The sequence below is a fragment of the Furipterus horrens genome, unplaced genomic scaffold, assembly GCF_987537825.1.
Source record: "Furipterus horrens unplaced genomic scaffold, mFurHor1.1.pri manual_scaffold_2, whole genome shotgun sequence".
Lineage (NCBI taxonomy): Eukaryota > Metazoa > Chordata > Mammalia > Chiroptera > Furipteridae > Furipterus > Furipterus horrens.
Genome location: NW_028327172.1, coordinates 173622450 through 173643567, shown reverse-complemented (window position 1 = coordinate 173643567; position 21118 = coordinate 173622450). Strand labels below are relative to the sequence as shown.

Below are 21118 nucleotides of genomic sequence, written 5' to 3'. Positions count from 1 at the left end.
ATCGCACTTCTCGTTTCTGCCTTACCATATACCCTTGATATATGTATCATATCTTCTAATAATAGTGTGAACTCCTTAAGGTTAGTTAACTAATTTCTTAATGTCCCTCATTGGATCTATCACAGTGCTTTGAATTTACAAGACAGTCATTTAGTAGGTGCATGGATGAATGGATGAATGGATGACTTCTTTTAGATGATTCTTGACCAGGGAGAGTCCTGAATGGCACTGAATATTAATGTGAACTCAAAATTTATTTGCAAATTAATAAATAAGCTCAAAATCTCTGGTTTGGCTGATTTTAAATAAAAAGGTATCGACCTGCCCAGGAAGTTATCTCAGTGCTTGCTCATAAGCAATGATATGTTTGTGGCTCAACAAATTAATTTTAGTGTTCATAAGTTATGTATTTGAAGTGTATCAAATTATTTTTCAATGGTTTTTTGACTTGGCATTTAAAGAAGACAATTAAAATAATGACATCTCTTCAAGTATTAAGCTGACTTACTCTCTTGCTATTTTTGTCTTTCCTGTTTATCCATCTTCTCATTCCCTTTCACTCCATTTTTATTTTTATTTTATTAATTTAGTGAAAAGGATTTGGTGAAACAGGCAAAGACCTTAAATAGTGCAGCAAATAAACTGATCCCAAAACATCATTAGGCATTTTGCAGGGAGTCACCTCGCAAGACCAATATCACAACTTGATTGTAAAAGGAAGAAATCTGAAATCTATTATATTTAAGCTCTGATTTATATAAAACATCACCAAAAATTGACTTTGAATTTGTTGGACTTTAAAAAAACTTTTTCCTTCTTTATTTTCTCCCCAGAGTTAGAAATTTTAGTATAAGTTCTTAATTAAATGCCAAATAAACTGAGAAAGTACTTCTGAGTTGACCAATAAATAAATATTATATTCCATTTTAAAAAGAAGCCTAGGGAATTGAAGCTTTGTACATATATTATTGATGCCTTTACAACCTAGTCCCTGACTGTCAGATTCTAGATGCATTGTCTGTATCAGCGAGCCTGTTCTGCCCTTGCCATGTAGTAAACTAGAGGTGACTACCATATGGACTTGGACTCTTCTAAAGTAGTTCTGTGTCTCTTAGGCCATTACCCTTTTTCACTTTTGTTATATAGGTTTAATCCCCAAGCCAGAATAAGTACTTAGTATTTAACTACAGTTCTATTCTCAGTAACCAAGACTGCTTGCAACATTTTTGCCTTAGTGACTTTGGGGGTGGGAAAATAGCATCCTTATGTTTCTTTAAATTACATAGAAATACAGTTAGTGAGTAGGTAGCTTATGATAACATAATAATGTGGAAGCTTGGGAAACCCTCCTGATATTTGTCACCTTCTACCTCTGCCATCCTTCTGCAGTTCCACTTCCTATCTAGGTAGTTCAGAGAGAACAATTTTCATAAAAACACTTCTCTCCTATTAAAAAAAGTATACTATACATTTTTAAAATCTATCCTGCTTTTCCTTTTGGAGTAAAGACAAAAAAGTATTGACATGAGTGATGGTTTCCCACCTGTTATTCCATGCTATAAACCTTTTCTTAAGAGTTTTTGTTAATTCTTGTTTAAATGAGAATTTGCTAAAGTTTCTAGGGAACTAACAATCTAATTATTAAAAACCATTCCAGAGTAGGAAATAGATAAATGATTAAATGATAAATATCCCTTTTTATTATTTAGTCTAAAAATAAAGATCCCCAATAGATACCCACAAACAGTAATTAGCAGGGCTTCTTTCTCTAAATGACCACAGATTTGACCCTTCCTAGGCTTCACATTATAACTAATCCTATAAATAATGTGATTTTTTTAAAATGATTTTTGAACTGGGACAGGCTTTACATAAGCCTTTATTTCTTCAAAAAGTCATGACAATTTTTTCCTCTTTTTTTCATTCTGGTATTATTTGCAGTATTTCAGCTGCTTAGGTTGGGACAAAGATAACCCCTTTGCTTGCTGCTCCTGAAATTCTGTACCTTCTTGGAAAAACCAGAATTAAGAGAATAAGATCGATTTCATGTATGCGTTTATAGGTCCTTGCAGACTTGAGCCAAAGTCAAGTCAAAGAGCAAGCACATGACCAATCTCCTGGAAGATCTTGTGCTCTTCAACTTACTTTACCTCTTACAATTTTGCACCTGTTTTTATCTTCATCAGCCTTTTGTGGTGAATTGCCTTTTCTGTGAGCATTTTGAAGGAATGCTCAAACACCAAAAAAAGAAACATTTTAAAGACTACACATAGTGTGCTTCCACATTCTACTTTACAGAGCTCTGGCTGTTTCACCTCTTAGCACATCCTTCTTTAAATAGGTGCAAAATTATAGGAAATATGGAAGAAAACATTCATCAGAATCTTCTAGATATTATGATCAGGAATCCTGTGCAGGCTGGTGCTGAATTGTTTGTCCACTTACTCATATGCCACTTGGTAGGAATAGAAAATGAAAGAGATGGCCAGACTCTTTAACAGAGGCTTCTCCTTATATAATAACCCAAAGCCTGGGTAAGGGTTGATGTATAATGTCCAATGATTTCATATAATTGGTGGTTTAGGGGAAGGACCAGAAAAATATTCTGATTCCATATATATAAGAAAGTAGTTGCCCATTTACAAGTTCCAGTTATTTGTATAAAACAAATATAAAGTACCAAACCAATTAGAAAATAAAAACAAAAAAAAATGGATTTAACTTTAATTACTGTGTGTTGAGGTTGGCTTTGGATATGGATTTTCTAAAATGTGATGTTTTGTTGTTTATCATCTAATGGCTGTAAACTGTAGTACTAGAATAAAAAAAAATGGAAAATCACTTTTCCTCTGCCTGGTTCACCTTCATCTTGCTTTTCTTTAGAATTTGTTTCTTCTCCATCTTTTTTCCCCATAATTTCTTCCCCTGTGTCCTGCAGTGGTTTTTGTTTTGTTTTTTCCTCTCTCTGTCTCTGTTCCTTCTTCCTTGGGTTTTATTTTGTGTTGTGAACTTGGTCTTCCTCCCCACCATGGCTTTTGTTTTTTATCACAAGTTCATATGGCTCATATCCAGATTGCGTCAGGCTGAGCGAGGCCGCCAGTCTGCTGAACTGGACAACCGGCTCTTCAAGCAGGACTTCGGAGACAAGATCAACAGCCTGCAGCTGGAAGTGGAGGAACTCACCAGGCAGCGGTGAAGAGAGGGTGGCTGGACCTGGCAGGGTGGTCATGGGTAATTCTAAGGCTGACAGCAGAGGAGGGCTCTCATGATCCAGCCATCTCTGTTCTTTCTTTGCAGTGTCCTTTCTCTGAAATTAGAATTCAGAAAGCTTCATATACATTAGCATTCCTAAAAGCTTGTCAACATCCTTTGCAATCAAAGAATTAGGAAGTTACCCAAGGGCCCAGTGAGAAAGAGTAAGAAAATTAATAGCCAACATGACACTAACAATAACAGTATTACCTTAATTCCCTACTGTGTGCAAAATACTAGTCACTTCACATGCATTCTCTCCTAATATCTCCCCATCAGCCCTATTAGTAGGTGATCTTATTTCCCACAAGGGGTTAAATTGTCCAGGTTCACACAATTAAGCTAATACATGCAACATTCTAATTTAAAAGCCTGTCTCTCTCTGACTCCAAGCCTTAAACCCATTCTTCCGTATTATTTCTCAAATGAGAGATAATGTGCTAAAGCCACTGACTTCAACAAGTAGAAGTTGGTCGTCGGATACAAAAGCACTGGTGGTGGAAAGTGTAACTGGGGATTGAATACTGTAACTATAGAGACAGTTAATTAATATGAAATGGGACCCCAGTATCAGTGCTTTCATGTGGTAGCTTGCTGAAAATGTATAAATACTGTTGTTGAGTTATAGTAAATCCTACTAATTGTTATTCAGTTGACTGCAACTCTTCATTAAGAGTTCGTATTAAATATTGACCCTCAGGCACTGGGAGATCCTAAAGTACATTCTTATTGTAAGAAAGACTGAATATTAAACATGTCGTATGTATTTTAGTATTACTGGCTTTATTATATTGCACTACTTTAAAACCTAGTTTTCCATATATATGGTAACTTTTTATTAATTAAGAATTTATTAAACTTTAAGAAAAGGGTTTGGTATTTTTTATAGAATATGAGTACCAAAATCCAGATGTTCATCCTTTTCCTCTCCCACTTGTCCCAGGAACCAGCTTGAGTTAGAACTAAAACAGGAAAGAGAAAGAAGGTTACAGAACAACAAGAGTATCCCAGAAAGGGATTTCCAAAAGCCAGAACCTGAAACGGTAATAATTATTACTCCCTTGTTCATTTATTTACTACTTAGAGGCCACCTTGACGGTCAAAATACTTCCTCTCATGGAACACATGCTTAATTGCTGTGGTCTTGAGTGTGTAGACAGCAGTCTAGGGCTGGAGTCAACACGTGGGGGCTGGGTTCCAGGTCTGCCTCTAAGATGCTCTAATTTCATTCCATTTGGACTCAAGGGAGTTAATAACCGTGCTTTCCAGTTACCCTATTATGCTTTTTAATTTAAGTAAGATTATTTTGGTATCTTAACAAAAATATGTTTCTTGGACTTCTGCTAGCTAATATTCTTAATAATATGGTATAGTAATCCTTCCCCAAACCTGAATTCCCCTTTAACAGAATTGTCTTAAATGTGTATTTACATCTGTATGCCTTTTTCAAAATCATGAAGATTTTAATGTTAGCATACTCAAGGTACTTCTTTTGGAAAAATTAGAAAAAGACGGAACTAGGCTGGGGAAGGGACACTAATGTAGCATGGTTTAAAGAGTAGAGGTAGAAGTTTCTCCAGAACAGTCTTAGGACAGAGACCTTCAGCACCTGAAGTGGTGAGGGATCTGAAACTGAGTTAGATCATCTCTGGCACCCAGAAAACAAGAGCCAGCCTCTTCAAATAATAAAATTTAAAAAGGTAAAATACTTTCTCTATTAAAGACAAACACAGGGGAAAAAATACCTTTCTTGTACATTTATATATAACAAAGCAGAACAAACTTATAAGCTTCTTACTTAAAAATTTCTAGAGCATCACTGTTTAGCATTCGAATAATCAATAAATTGGGCTGTTTTCTTTTGGCAGGATGGGAAGCACAAAATTCAAGAGGAAAATGTTAAACTAAAAAAGCCCCTGGAAGAAAACCACAGGTGTTTGTTAATAAAGTATTAACTAAGATATAGTTATTTTGGGGTGGTGGGAAAGAGGGAGCTTTTGATATACATTGTCAATGACACAAGACTGGATACTGACTTGTAATATTAATATTCTAGAAAGACATCTTGAAAAGGAAGTGAATAAATAATAAACCAAATAAATACTGTAATCCATTAAACTAAACACATTTAGTCCATTTCAGAAACAAGAGTGATCATGCTGTCCTCTGACTCTTCCCTAGTTAATCCCCAAACTCAAATTATCACTTAAAAGTTTATTTCTAATCTCTGCTGGATTGGCATCACAAGAAAATGAAGGTCATAGTATTTCTTGGGTACTTAAATGCACTTGAGTATTACTTGCCTGTGTGCTAAGTGAAAGGCAGCTTTGTTTGAAAGAAATCCTCTAATTGCTCTTATTTCCATTCTCTTTTAAGGTTCTCAAACAATTTAACTTTGTTCCTTTTTCTTAATTCTTCATCTGATTTGTTCACTATGATGAAGAACATAGAATAGTTTCAAGGAAATTGACTTTATTCATTATTCTTGCAGGTAGAAATATAACAAAATGTTACATAGTGCCACTGCATTAAAAAGAAAAAAAGGAGGTCCAAGTATTTGACATCCTGGAAAAGGCAAAACCATGGAGACAGTGATTGCCAAGGGTTAAATGGGAGATGGATGGATGGATGTGCAGAGCAAAGAAGACTTTTTAGGACAGTGAAAATACTCAGTATGATACTGTAGTGATAGATATGTCATTATGCATCTGTCTAAATCCATAGAATGTACAAACTAAGAGTGAACCCTAAAGTAAACAAACTATGGACTTTGACATGTCAATGTAGGCTTATTGATTATAACATCATGTACCACTCTGGTGCAGAACCTAAAACCGCTCTAAAAATGAAAGAATTTATAACAATGACAACAAAAGGTTAGTAACAAGGAAAGGCACCATAGAAGGATTCTGAGAACCATACAGTGTATATTTTTGGCATCTGCGCCTGTCCAGGCTTTGAGGCCTTAAGAATGAAGTTGTGTGTCATCTGGAGCAAAAGCAGCTGCTGGAGATGATAAGTCACACAGAGCAACAGTAAGCTGATTATGCAGGTACTTAGCCTAAACAGCTCCTCCTCACCGCCAAGGCCAGAATGATTCCAAAGTCAGGACCACCAACCTTAAACACAGCCTGCTAACACATCAGATCAGCCTGGGCCATGGAAGTGAACAGACCATAAAATTAACCAGGACTTAGAAACGCCTTTCAGGATCAGCCTTCTTCCAGACTAAAATCAAGTCATTACCATCAGGAGTGTTTTCCATGCCAGGTTCTGATTTAGGCCCTGGGAACCTAAGACAGTACTGCCTGATATCTGTATAGTGCTTTGCAGGTTGAGAAGTATGTTTCACATTCATTATCTCCTTACAAAGTTAATTCTTAGAAAAGTTGAATCTATTCCTAGTTTACAAATGAGAAAGCCTAAGAAACACAGAGAGGCTGGGTGATACACCCAGGCTGCCTCTACTTACCTCGTCTTCTCTTTTTAAGTCCTTTGTTTCTGCGCTACATGATAGCTGCTTCCAGGGCCTGTCCTGGCCAGAGCAGCAGTCCTAAAATATACCCAGGCTTCCTAGGGTTGTGGTCCAAGGAAGAGCTGAAAACAAGGTCACACTGGTGGTCACACTGCCACTCAGCCGGAGAGAACTGTAACCACTGTAGATATGTGGTACATTTTCTCTAGAACCAAAAGTAAATCCTTCTTTCCTCTTAAGTTCTATTTCAAGTCAGGAAAATCAGAGTTGGCTTAGCTATGTCTCACAAAGGACCCCTGAATGGATGCATGTGACAATCCCATTCATTTCCTCTTCCCTGATTAATTTGCTAAAGTTCACATTTTAACATTATTAGACAGAGGGGACTAACACATGACATAATGAATAGATTTCTGTAATATAGATAGAAAAACTTGGCATTGACCATTGGGAGTTTTACAGGTTTAGAAAAATAAGTGCTATTTGCTTGGTAGTAAAGAAGAGACAAAATATAACTCCAAATCTATTTTTAAATAGGAACCATAATGTGGGTCAACGATCAGATTCTAGTAATAGATTTAACAATCAAAATTTCCTCTCCTTGGAGGTTAAGATTAGTGATTATATTGGTTCCAACAACATAAAAGAACCATGGTTTTGTGCTTTTGAAATGATACAGATGAAAATGTAGTAAGTTGCTGTTTTTACTGGTTTTAATTTTCCATTCTAGGCTGCAGTCTCACCCTGTGGATCAACAGGTAACTGAGTCTCCTGAAAAACATTCTGTGGTTGGCTGTGCTGCGCCTGGCTGTACGCAAGGCAGCATGGGAGGTGGATGATGCATATGGGCCCCTGTGTCCTGTCCTTGTAACAATGTCCTAAACGAGCATGCACTTGCCTGCAACTCTCACTGGGAGCAGCACAGCTTTGAGCAATTTACAAAGTAAATAACAGTTCTCACTTCTTACTTGAAATTCGCTTTGACACCTAAGAAATTGGACCTAAGAGAGCTCACTGTACCTTCCTTTCCCTTAGTTTTCCTTAATATAAAATGGAGAGAACCCTGGCTGGTGAGGCTCAGTGGACTGGGCACCGGCCTTTGAACTGAAAGGTTGCCGGTTTAGTTCCCAGTAGGGAAAAAAACCTGGGTTGCTGGCCAGGCCCCCCTGTTGGGGGCATGCGAGAGGCCACAGATTGATGTTTCTCTCCCTCTCTCTCCCTCCCTTCCCTGATCTCTAAAAAATAAATAAAATCTTTAAAAATAAATAAAAGGGAGAGAAAAAATACTTTTCAGTCACTTAGAAATAAGCAATAGAACCAGAGGCATGGAAACAAGGAACAGACTGTCAGTGACCAGCGGGGAGGGGGGAAAGGGGAAGGGTCTAGTCAAGGAACATGTATAAATGACCCATGGATGTGCACAACAGGGTGGGGATTGACTGAGGGGGGCAGGGGAGAGCAACAGGGAAAATTTGGACAACACTAATAGAATAACAAAAAATTTTTAAGAAAAAAGCAAACAAATGATTATGAAATTTTTTAAATAATTTACTTATTGTTTTTTCTATGATTATAAAATATTTTACAAATAGTATATGATAACCCAATGAGAAATGATAAATGCTACTATGTCTGAGTCAGCCCTGCCACTTATATATTAGAATATAAAATAGGCCCTGGCTGCTGTGGCTCAGTGGATTGAGCGTCGGCCTGTGAGCCAAGTGTCACTGGTTCAATTCCCAGTCAGGGCACATGACTAGGTTGCACGTCAGGTCCCAGTTGGGGGCGCGAGTGAGAGGCAACCACAGTGATTTTCTCTCCCTCTCTTTCTCCTTTCCCCCTCTCTAAAAATAAACAAATAAATTTTTTAAAAAAAGAAAGAATATAAAATAAAATCTGCTTTCCATTCTTGATGAAAGAGTAAAGCAAGAAGGATGGGGCTTTTTTTTAATTATGAAGATTAAAGGAGCTCCAAGGCTAATGATAGTATTATCAGAGCTGTATTAATGTGATGGTGTGCCTATATGTAATTTACTAGTTTCCAGATAGTCTGCAGTTTGTTTATATTAATTTTGTAACTAAAAATGCACGTTCTGAAATTATTAATATTTCTGAGGCTAAGAGAAACTAACCGGCTCGCTGTGTGGTTTAGGACCCGCTGCTGTGCTCTGAAAAGCCACCGGTGTGTCAGCTATGCCAAGAAGGTGGCAGCAGCATAACAAAGGTAATGGTGAGGAATGAACAGGTGCTTCACAGGGATGTCCTTTCCGCCACTCGCCCCTTCCAATAAAGGGATTTTGCTGTGGAGAGTGCAGAGAGTGAGGCCAAAGCAAAGGGAACAAGAATTTATTGTGCTCCTATTCTTTTCAGTCATATTATCATGTTTGTAAATCCCCATTAAAATAAATATAAACAAATAATTTAATACAAACATAAATTTATAAGCAAACACTTCTTGCACACCTGCTGTGTGGAATGTGCTGTTCCACCTGCTAGAGAAAGAGTGATGAACAAAGTGTAGGCCGAGTCCCTGTCCTTGTGAAGCTTGTATCCTTCATACCATCACTTTATAGATGAAGAACCGTGGACTCAGGTGTTAAGTACATTTCCCAAAGTTACTCAACTCATAAGTGGCAAAGTCCAGATGCAGCTTGACTTTGGTTTCAACATCTACACCCTTCCTGAAGTCCATCCTTCTTAGAACAGATAAGATAGGTTTTGGGAGGGGGTTCTTTGAATTATTTGGGGAACCGCCCTCAGAGGGAAATGAGCTCTCTCCAATAAACCACTTGTTTTCCCTTCAGATCCTCAAGGGTCTACCTGAGCATCTTCCCAGTTTGTTATCCTAGAATAGGCAGAGTGAAACATTCAGAAAGAATAAGTGTCTTTGACAGCCAGATCAATGCCTTGTTCATGGTAGTACTCCCCGCCCCCAGCATCTAATACAGTGCTCAGTTCCCTAATAGAGTCAAGAATGTGGTGGACAAATAACTGGAAGAAACAAGTGCTTGGAAGAGATTTAAAAAAAAAAAAAAACTTGTCCAAAATCTGGGTTACAACCTGCCTGCCACCATTTGTGATCATGCTGAATTTTAACAAACAAAATTATAATAGGGCCTATGAACTGCCTTTACAGGACTGGAAGTTGTGATTATAGAAATATTGAAGCAACTGCTGTTCTGCTCCTGGCCTCTTCTAAGCCAAAAAAAGTAACTGTGTCAGGGGAAAATTCCTCCCAGACTTTTAAGTAAGAGTGCCCCTGTACCTCTACTGCACTCTCAGGGAGATGAATTGTTAGAAAGTAACATTATTCGTAGGGGAAATTATTGTTCACAGCCTTCATGTGGGGACCCTTGGAGCTCTGTGTGGACCATTCTCCCACAGCCTTACCAGTGACATGACCATAATGACCCACATGCTGCCCCACCAAGATTTAAAATGTATAACAGACTAATTTCCCTATAAACTGGATGCAGGAAACTGCTTCTGCTGCACTGATATCCCAAAGGGTGTGCTTGTAGAGCACCACAGGAAAACACCGAGCACATCAGTGTATTAGGAATTACACTTTGAGTTCAAGTTCAGCACTTATAAATCTCAGGCTGCTACCCAGTCCATTGCTGCCTGCTTTGCTTGCATGCTTAGGCATTTGCAAACTTAATTCTAGAATCAGCCCACCTAACAGTGATATAGTGAATGAAAGTATGTAATCTAAAATAAAGAATTTGTGTATTCTTTCTTAATCCTGTAGTACTGCTTCTCTTCATTTATATCTAAGAACTAGACTGTAAGCCACTTTGTAAGCAGAAATTATGCTTGGTCAGATAACTTTCTAGTGCATAACAAACATTCAGGCAATACTTGATTAGACATTGAGCATTTAACAGTATTTGGCCTTTTATAGCCCATGCATCCTTATCCCTTCTCTTCCCCACCTAACCTCCTCTTCTTCTTGTAGAATGTATGTAAGAACTGCAGAGGAACCTTCTGTAATGCCTGTTCAACAAATGAACTGCCTCTTCCTTCAAGTATCAAGCCGGAGCGAGTTTGCAATCCCTGTCACGAAGATCTGATAAGACAATACTCCACCAGCCCATCATAAGACTGAAGGCCAAGACTTGGACCAAAATGTCTCAACTTGCGTTACATGTCAGGATTCCCTAGAGTCCAGACCTTAGAACCAACCCAAGAGCTGATAGAAATGATTTAAATAAACCAGGTCCAGGGAGAAAAAAAGGCAGTGGTTGGGGGTGTTGGAAATTTTGCTCATTTTCCCTAGTGACTGTATGAATAAAAGGTACTCAGCTGAACCTCTCTCTTCTAAATCTAAAGAACCCCACTTTAAAGGGTTCATTTCATAGCATGTCTTCAGAAGGGCTGTTCATTTTTGTGAATAGTGATGATAATACTGAGTAGATACAAATGAAGAGAGGGTTCTCAGCAGCTAAGAATAAAAAGAAAAATTATCATCTTCCTCTACTACATTTGCAGATTCAAGGGGGAAAAGATAAATGTTAACTAAGACCAAAATGACGTATTACATATTTTCCCAAGTGCTGCTAGATACATTGTTTCCTCTTCAGCCCCACTAACTACCTCTTTAAAGTATCTCTACCAAACTGTGAACCCAAACTCAGGGAAAAGTAAAGAGTAATATAAATTCTGAATGTACTTAAAATAATGTTGTAATATATTAGTTTCAGGACCTGACTTTTCTGGTCCTGGCCTGCAGGTGTTTTCACTATCAGAACAAGGTGGAGGGACATTTGCTGTTTTTCCAGTTAGTTACTTCAAATGTGTATATCTGTCCTTTTCAGGGTCTCCTAATATAAAACAAGCCAACTCTTTTCCCCAGACCCTCCCTACTCTCCAAGTCATAACGAAAATTGTTGGTTTTAAAGATGGGGTTTGACTTTGCAAATAGGAAACATTTAAAGCAAAGCTAAGGCAGGCATAAAGTAAAACAATTTAATATGTCCATGACAGGGAACAGTGAGCCCAGAATATTTATTAAATTCTTCTTGACTAAGGGATCCTTTGTTCTGAGCCAAGAATTAGAACTGGTAGACAAGTTTCTTGGAAAATATGATACTCTGACATCTTTCAGTAACAAACCCTATGGGGGTGGGGAGAGTGCACTTAGGGAAGGAAAGAAGTGGTATATGCTATTTTTATTATGTTTTGTGTGTCGATTGATTACAAATAAAACCTAAGAAGATATGTTTCTGTAACGGGGTTAAAATCCTGGGGTGGAAACATCCTGGAACCATGGTATTTGATAAATTCTATTTCCTAAAAAATTTACAGCCTGGGAAAGAGTTGTTATTTCACAAGTCTGGCATGTTACTGGTGAAGCTGAGTTTTAAAGAGTACTAAGAAAAATAAAATAATAATCCTAGATTAGTTTGTTGTCTTATTTTCCCTTTTAAGTAACATTTATTTCTATGATTCTTCATTCTTATTTTTGGCTGCATATGCCAGCAGTGTTCTAGGTGCTGCAAATAATTTGGGGAATTACCTAAAATTAGCAAAACTTATTTTATAATTAGTTTCAAATTTAACTGAAAACAGGCAGCTCTGTAACATAGACTAAAATGGAATAAGTAATTAGACACTTCAGGTTTTATTCTGAAATGAAAATAAAAGCTGTATAGCCTTTTTTTTTAAAGCTTCGAGGACCTGTTATTAGTGCAACAGCCCACAAAAACAAGGGGACCAGGTCAAGACACAACAAAGAAAGAAAATTACAGACCAATATCGCTGATGAACATAGATGCTAAAATCCTCAACAAAATATTGGCAAACCGGATCCAGCAACACATTAGAAAGATCATACACCACGATCAAGTAGGATTCATCCCAGGGATGCAAGGATGGTTTAATATTCGCAAATCAATAAACGTGATACACTACATAAACAAAATGAAAGACAAAAACCACATGATCATATCAATAGATGCGGAAAAAGCATTTGATAAAGTACAACACCCATTTATGATAAAAACTCTCAGCAAAATGGGAATAGAGGGAGCATACCTCAACATAATAAAGGCCATATATGAGAAACCTGAAGCCAACATCATACTCAATGGGCAAAAACTGAGAGCATTCCCCCTGAGATCAGGAACAAGACAAGGATGTCCACTCTCTCCACTCCTATTCAACATAGTCTTGGAAGTTCTAGCCACAGCAATCAGACAAGAAAGAGAAATAAAAGGCATCCAAATTGGAAAAGAGGAAGTAAAACTGTCATTATTTGCAGATGACATGATAGTGTACATAGAAAATCCTTTAGACTCCACAAAAAAACTACTCAACCTAATAAGTGAATTCGGCAAAATAGCAGGATACAAGGTCAACATTAAGAAATCGAAGGCATTTTTATACACCAACAATAAAAACTCAGAGGTAGAAACTGAAAGAAAAATCCCATTTACCATAGCAACAAGAAAAGTAAAATACCTAGGAATAAACTTAACCAAAGAGGTAAAAGACCTGTACACAGAAAACTACATAACACTGAAGAAAGAAATTAAAGAAGATACAAATAAATGGAAGCATATACCATGCTCATGGATGGGAAGAATCAACATCATTAAAATGTCCATACTACCCAAAGCAATTTATAGATTCAATGCAATCCCTATTAAAATACCAACAACATATTTCACAGACCTAGAACAAATACTTCAAAAATTTATATGGAACCAAAAAAGAGCCCGAATAGCCACAGCAATTTTGAGGAAGAACACAGTAGGAGGAATCACAATACCTGATATCAAACTATACTACAAGGCAACGGTAATCAAAACAGTCTGGTACTGGCATAAAAACAGACATATAGATCAATGGAACAGAATAGAGAGCCCAGAAATAAACCCAGGTTCATATGGTCAACTAATATTTGACAAAGGGGGAAAGAACATCAAATGGAGTGAAAAGAGCCTCTTCAACAAATGGTGTTGGGAGAACTGGACAGGGACATGCAAAAAAATGAAACTAGACCACCAGCTCACAGCATACACCAGAATAAACTCAAAATGGATCAAAGACTTAAATGTAAGCCGTGATACCATAAAAGTCCTAGAGGAAAAAATAGGCAGGAAAATTTCAGATATCCCACGTAGCAACATTTTCACTGATATATCTCCTAAGGCAAGGGAAATAAAGGAAAGAATAAACAAATGGGACTACATCAAACTAAAAAGTTTCTGCTCAGCTAAAGAAAACATCAGCAAGATGCAAAGGAAACCAACCATATGGGAAAGTATATTCGCCAATGACATCTCAGACAAGGGATTGATCTCCAAAATATATAAAGAACTCATACGACTCAACACCAAGAAGACAGACAACCCAATTAAAAAATGGGCAAAAGACCTGAACAAACACTTCTCCAAAGAAGACATACAGAGGGCCCATAGACATATGAAAGTATGCTCAACATCACTAGCCATCAGAGAGATGCAAATGAAAACCACAATGAGATACCACCTCACACCAGTCAGAATGGCCATCATCAACAAATCAACAAACAACTTGTGCTGGAGAGGATGCGGAGAAACGGGAACCCTGGTGCATTGCTGGTGGGAATGCAGACTGGTGCAGCCACTGTGGAAAACAGTTTGGAATTTCCTAAAAAAACTAAAAATGGAACTGCCTTTTGAACCAGCAACTCCATTGCTAGGATTATATCCGAAAAATCCTGAAACACCAATACAAAAGAACCTATGCACTCCAATGTTCATAGCAGCACTATTTACAATAGCCAAGTGCTGGAAACAACCTAAATGCCCATCTGTAGATGAGTGGATCAAAAAACTGTGGTACATTTACACAATGGAATTCTATGTAGCAGAAAGAAAGAAGGAACTTCTACCATTTGCAACAACATGGATGGAACTAGAGAAAATTATGCTTAGTGAAATAAGCCAGGCAACAAAAGAAAAATACCCTATGCTGTCACCTATTACAGGAAACTAATGAACAACACAAACAAATGAGCAAAATTGAACCAGAGGTATGTAAACAAGAAGTAGACTAACAGTAACAAGGGGGGAGGGGGGGAGGAAGAGAAGGGTGTAAGAAGGGGAAGGGTCAAGTAAAAAAAAAATATATATATATATATATATATATGAATGACCCACGGACATGGGCAACTGAGTGGAGACTAAATGTGGGGGAAGGGAGGGACAGAGTGCAGGGAAGCAAGAGGGGTAAAAAAGTGAGACAACTGTAATGGAAAAACAAATTTTTTTTAGTGGGGGAAAAATGAAAATATGAAGAATGGAAATGCCAGTTCAGTGAATATTAGGACAAAGATTTTCCTTCACGTTGTATATTTTTCTCCCTATTTGATCCCTCCAGAGTTTGGCATTCTAAACAAGTAAGTAATGACATAAGTTTCTTTGCATAGAACTAATAAGACCAGTTGTTAATAGAGGTTCTTTTTTTTTTTTTTTTTTTTTTACCAAGTCTTTGACTGGAATGTCAAGCCTAAAGGAAACATACTTGGGCTCAGAATGTTACCAAAAAGCCCTGAGGAACTGGGAATGACTTTCAAAGGTAATAAAAGCCCGTGAGATAAAAGGCCTGGTACCATGGTTGGTTGTGCGGTCCACAGCATTCTTTCCAGGGAAGGAACGAAGGTCGTTTTCCTGAAAGATGGCTAGAAGGGACCTTAACACACAATGAAAAACCAGAAAGACTTGGAAAAAACAGGTGTGTACAGGCAAGGATGAATGCCAGATATGTGGCTCAGCTTCTGTGCCCTGAAGAACAGACCGAGGGTCACCCCAAATATTCCTTGGGTACGTTCCAGCAAAGCAGAACTAAAGATCATAAGTGATCATTTGCTGCTGTTGTTATGTTTATGCAAACGAACAGGACAAATTAAAAATGGACTTAATGTAGTCCCTTTAAAGACAAGGAGGGTAACCTTAGGGAGAAAAATTATTATTCAAGGAAAATCACTATGATCAGTAGTAGACTATAAAATAGGGCAAATAACCATCTTAAAAGTTTCTTCTCATTTAAAATATGGTTTCACTTGAAAATTAAACCATGTCTGTGATATCATCAAAGATATTCAAGTTGCAGGCAAATAGAATTTCAAGTGCCTTGCAACTGGATGTCTTCCCAATAAGACAGTCTTACAGATTTAGAGACTTGTTTGTGGGTTATGTTACATAAATTAACACGTGTTTTCTGTTTTCAAAGGACATAAGCCTATGATCGCATTACCTGAGTGATTGTCTGTATGCATAAGCCTCACTTAATCCTCTCTGCAGCGCTGCCTCCTGAGAGTCAACGGTTTGGCTGAACTAAATGGCTGGGTTTGTGAAGAATGGGGTGGTCTGTGGGCTTCACTTTAAAACTGGTTTCTCTTTTCTATCCTAATGGCTTGGACAGAAAAGGCCCAGAGGTCTGAGAGGGGGAAAACCTAAACTATTTACCTCAACCCAAACTAAGTATAATGGGCAAAAGGGTTTTGGACAGGTGAGATGTGCCTAGCACACCTTCTTACAAAGAAGCCCCCTGTTTTGTTTTTTTTTTTCCTAATATGGAACATTGAAAAATTAATCCCTGCCTTTTGTCATCTAGTAGTTATGGAGTGAATGATGTCTTTTAACCCTTTTCGCCAAATCTGTTGCCCCCAGAACACAACAAGGACACCAGCCTGTTAAACCAAGCACGCCGTTGACTGGAGACAGCCAACTGACCTGGAGTCTGCACAATCCTTCCCCATGTGGGAAGGCCACCCTCCCCTCCACACTCCCACTCTTATTAGGGCTTTCTGGACCCAAGGGTAGGTAGGACGACGACCATGTCCAGCTTGAAGCAGCTAGAGGAGCTTGAGACCTTCGCCCATTGTCCTTTACAAGATTACAAAGGGTCCTAATATTTGAGGGGGGTGGGGGGATAGTTAATTTTTATGAACCAGGGGTAGGGACTTGGGGGGGGATTGCTGGGGGAAGGGGGTGCTGGGTGGAGGGGAGCAAGGGGGAGAAAATTGGAACTGTTGTAACAATATAATCAATAATAAAAAAAAAAAAAAAACAAGGGGACCAAGTCATCAATACCTTGGCTTAATGTTGAAGCCTACCTTCCTTAAAAATAGTGCTTTCCAGTATTTTCAACACATCAACAAGAATTAGAGGCAAACAATATTTACACTGAGAACTACAAAACATTGCTGAAAGAAATTAAAGATACTGATAAATGAAAAGACAACCCCTGTTCATGAACTGAAAGACCTGATAACATTAAGACATCAGTACTACCTAAAGCCATCTACAGGTTCAATGTAATCTCTATCAAAATCGCAATATAGTAACAATGGTAGAAATAGAAGCATCCATGCTAAAATCCATATGAACTCCTAAGGCGTGCCCAAATAGCCAAAACAATATTTACAAAGAACAAAGTTGTTCTCACATTTCCTGATTTGAAAACTTATATAAAGCTACAGTGATCAAAACAGTATGGTACTGTCATAAAGACATGCATAGAAGCCAAAGAATAGAAGGGAGAGCCTAGAAATAAACCCTCATAGATATGGTCAAATGATTTTTAAGAAGGCTGCTAAGACCATTGAACTGGGAAAGGATAGTCTTTTCAACAAACGAAGTTGGACCTTTATACCATATGCAAAACTGCAACGGGTCAAAGACGTAATGTAAGAGAACTATAAAACTCTTAGAAGAGCAACAAGAAAAATAAAATACCTAGGAATAAACTTAACCAAGGAGGTAAAAGACCTGTACTCAGAAAACTACATAACATTGAAGAAAGAAATTAAAGAAGATACAAATAAATGGAAGCATATACCATGCTCATGGATGGGAAGAATCAACATCATTAAAATGTCCATACTACCCAAAGCAATTTATAGATTCAATGCAATCCCTATTAAAATACCAGCAACATATTTCACAGACCTAGAACAAATACTTCAAAAATTTATATGGAACCAAAAAAGAGCCCGAATAGCCACAGCAATTTTGAGGAAGAAGAACACAGTAGGAGGAATCACAATACCTGATATCAAACTATACTACAAGGCAACGGTAATCAAAACAGTCTGGTACTGGCATAAAAACAGACATATAGATCAATGGAACAGAATAGAGAGCCCAGAAATAAACCCAGGTTCATATGGTCAACTAATATTTGACAAAGGGGGAAAGAACATCAAATGGAGTGAAAAGAGCCTCTTCAACAAATGGTGTTGGGAGAACTGGACAGGGACATGCAAAAAAATGAAACTAGACCACCAACTTACACCATACACCAGAATAAACTCAAAATGGATCAAAGACTTAAATGTAAGCCGTGATACCATAAAAGTCCTAGAGGAAAAAATAGGCAGGAAAATTTCAGATATCCCACGTAGCAACATTTTCACTGATATATCTCCTAAGGCAAGGGAAATAAAGGAAAGAATAAACAAATGGGACTACATCAAACTAAAAAGTTTCTGCTCAGCTAAAGAAAACATCAGCAAGATGAAAAGGAAACCAACCATATGGGAAAATATATTCGCCAATGACATCTCAGACAAGGGATTGATCTCCAAAATATATAAAGAACTCATACGACTCAACACCAAGAAGACAGACAACCCAATTAAAAAATGGGCAAAGGACCTGAACAAACACTTCTCCAAAGAAGACATACAGAGGGCCCATAGACATATGAAAATATGCTCAACATCACTAGCCATCAGAGAGATGCAAATAAAAACCACAATGAGATACCACCTCACACCAGTCAGAATGGCCATAATCAACAAATCAACAAACAACTTGTGCTGGAGAGGATGCGGAGAAACAGGAACCCTGGTGCATTGCTGGTGGGAATGCAGACTGGTACAGCCACTATGGAAAACAGTTTGGAATTTCCTCAAAAAACTAAAAATGGAACTGCCTTTTGAACCAGCAATTCCATTACTGGGATTATATCCGAAAAATCCTGAAACACCAATTCAAAAGAACCTATGCACTCCAATGTTCATAGCAGCACTATTTACAATAGCCAAGTGCTGGAAACAACCTAAATGCCCATCTGTAGATGAGTGGATCAAAAAACTGTGGTACATTTACACAATGGAGTTCTATGTAGCAGAAAGAAAGAAGGAACTTCTACCATTTGCAACAACATGGATGGAACTAGAGAGAATTATGCTTAGCGAAATAAGCCAGGCAACGAAAGAAAAATACGTTATGCTGTCACCTATTACAGGAAACTAATGAACAACACAAACAAATGAGCAAAATTGAACCAGAGGGCATAAGCCTATGACCGCATTACCTGAGTGATTGTCTGTACGCATAAGCCTCACTTAATCCTCTCTGCAGCGCTGCCTCCGGAGACTCAACAGTTTGGCTGAACTAAATGGCTGAGTTGGTGAAGAATGGGGTGGTCTGTGGGCTTCACTTTAAAACTGAATTCTCTTTTCTATCCTAATGGCTTGGACAGAAAGGGCCCAGAGGTCTGAGAGGGGGGAAACATAAACTATTTCCCTCAGTCCAAACTAAATAAAATGGGCAAAAGGGTTTTGGACAGGAGAGATGTGCCTAGCACACCTTCCTCCAAAGAAGCCCTTTTTTTTTTCTCCTAATGTGGAACATTGAAAAATTAATCCCTGCCTTTTGCCACCTAGTAGTTATGGATTGAATGATGCTTTTTAACCCTTTTTGCCAAATCTGTTGCCCCCAGAACACAACAAGGATGCCAGCCTGCTAAACCAAGCACGCCGTTGTCCGGAGACAGCCTACTGACCTGGAGTCTGCATGATCCTTCCCCATGTGGGAAGGCCACCCTCCCCTCCACACCCCCACTCTTATTAGGGATTTCTGGACCCAAGGGTAGGTAGGACGACGACCATGTCCAGCTTGAAGCAGCTAGAGGAGCTTGAGACCTTCGCCCATTGTCCTTTACAAGATTACAAAGGGTCTTAATATCTGAGAGGGAGGGATAGTTATTTTTTACGAACCATGGGTATGGACTTGGGGGGGGTGCTGGGGGAGGGAGATACTGGGTGGAGGGGAGTAAAGGGGAAAAAATTGGAACTACTGTAACAGCATAATCAATAAAATATATTTAAAAAAAAAAAAAAAAAAAGCTCTTAGAAGAAAAAATTGATGGCATTGGCCTTGGCAACACTTTCTTGGATAAGACACCAAGTTCACAGATGACTAGAAAAATGGATGGGTTGGACTTCACCAAAATTAAAATTTTTTTGTGGAGAAACTGAAATCCCTGTGCACTGTTGATGATGATGTAAAATGGTGCAGCCACTGTGGAAAACAGTATGGTAGCTCCTAAAGAAATTAAACATAAAATCATGTAATACAGCAATTCCACTTCTGGATATATACCCCCAAAAAAGTGAAAGCAGGGACTTAAGACATTTATACATCCATGTTCATAATAGCATTATTTACAATAACCAAAAGGGAGGGCAACCCAAGCATTTTACCGAACAATGAATGCAGATAAACTAAACACGGTAGATCCATACAATGAAATATTACTCAGCCTTAAAAAGGAAGGAAATTCTGACACACTACAACAAGGATGAAACGACATTATAAGTGAAATAAGCCAGTCAGAACAAATATGACTCCACTTGTATGATGTTCCTAGAGCAATCGGATTCAGAGACAAAAAGAATGGTAGTGGTAGGGGTGGGGAGGGGGGATGGGCAATGGAGATGGGTACAGTTTCAGTTGGGGAAGATGAAAAAGTTCTAGCGATCAATGGTTGTAGTGTTTGCACAATATGAGTACTTAATGCCACAGAAATGTAAACTTAAAACGGCAAAGTTTGTTAGGAATATTTTGCCACAATATGTAAAAATTATGCTTTCCAAAAAGGCAGATACAGAAAATAGATGTTTGCGTATATGGTTTGGGACACATACATTGCACTCTGCCAAGGAGACCTAGAAGCCAACACTCCAGCAGCAATGGGCACACCCAATGACCAGTCTTTCACTGAAAACCGAAGTGTGGTTTCTAATAACATTCTCCAATAACAGGAACCTGGGCTCCTTGGAGAAATGGCTAATTCTAGGTCTGGGGCATCTTGTAATGCCAGAAAGGGGGTACTATAGAAGCCAAAAGATGAGGGTGCCAATCAAAGGGACACAGGAGCCAACTGAAAGTTCCCAAGGACCAAAGCTGAAACAAGGTGAGCAACAAAGTAATATAGTGTAAGATTTAACCCAAAGTATAAAGTAAATATCCATGAGTTCATGTTGATATGAGGATTAAATAAATGGGGGAGAAGTAGCATATCTCCTATATAGAAAAAGTGCATATAATTTATGTAACGATTTCTTCAAGGAGCTGGTGTTTATATCCCCACCTCTTGAATGTGGGTTGT

At 38.2% G+C, this 21118-nt stretch overlaps 1 protein-coding gene across 4 annotated transcripts in view; it reads left to right on the top strand.

Annotated features, from left to right (window-relative positions):
* Positions 1 to 11289, top strand: part of RUFY3 (RUN and FYVE domain containing 3) — a 71027-nt gene extending 59738 nt beyond the window's left edge. For 2 of the 4 annotated variants that reach the window (XM_090266788.1, XM_090266789.1), the window contains 6 exons: positions 3073 to 3192; positions 4196 to 4295; positions 5121 to 5185; positions 7458 to 7485; positions 8880 to 8951; positions 10686 to 11289. In XM_090266788.1, the coding sequence (XP_090122914.1) occupies positions 3073 to 3192; positions 4196 to 4295; positions 5121 to 5185; positions 7458 to 7485; positions 8880 to 8951; positions 10686 to 10829 (529 nt within the window). In that variant the 3' untranslated portion in view covers positions 10830 to 11289. Of the gene's footprint in view, positions 1 to 590; positions 1676 to 3072; positions 3193 to 4195; positions 4296 to 5120; positions 5186 to 7457; positions 7486 to 8879; positions 8952 to 10685 lie in introns of those variants that run through there. The other 2 variants (XM_090266792.1, XM_090266791.1) reach the window with 1 other exon arrangement.
* Positions 11290 to 21118: the final 9829 nt, after the last annotated feature.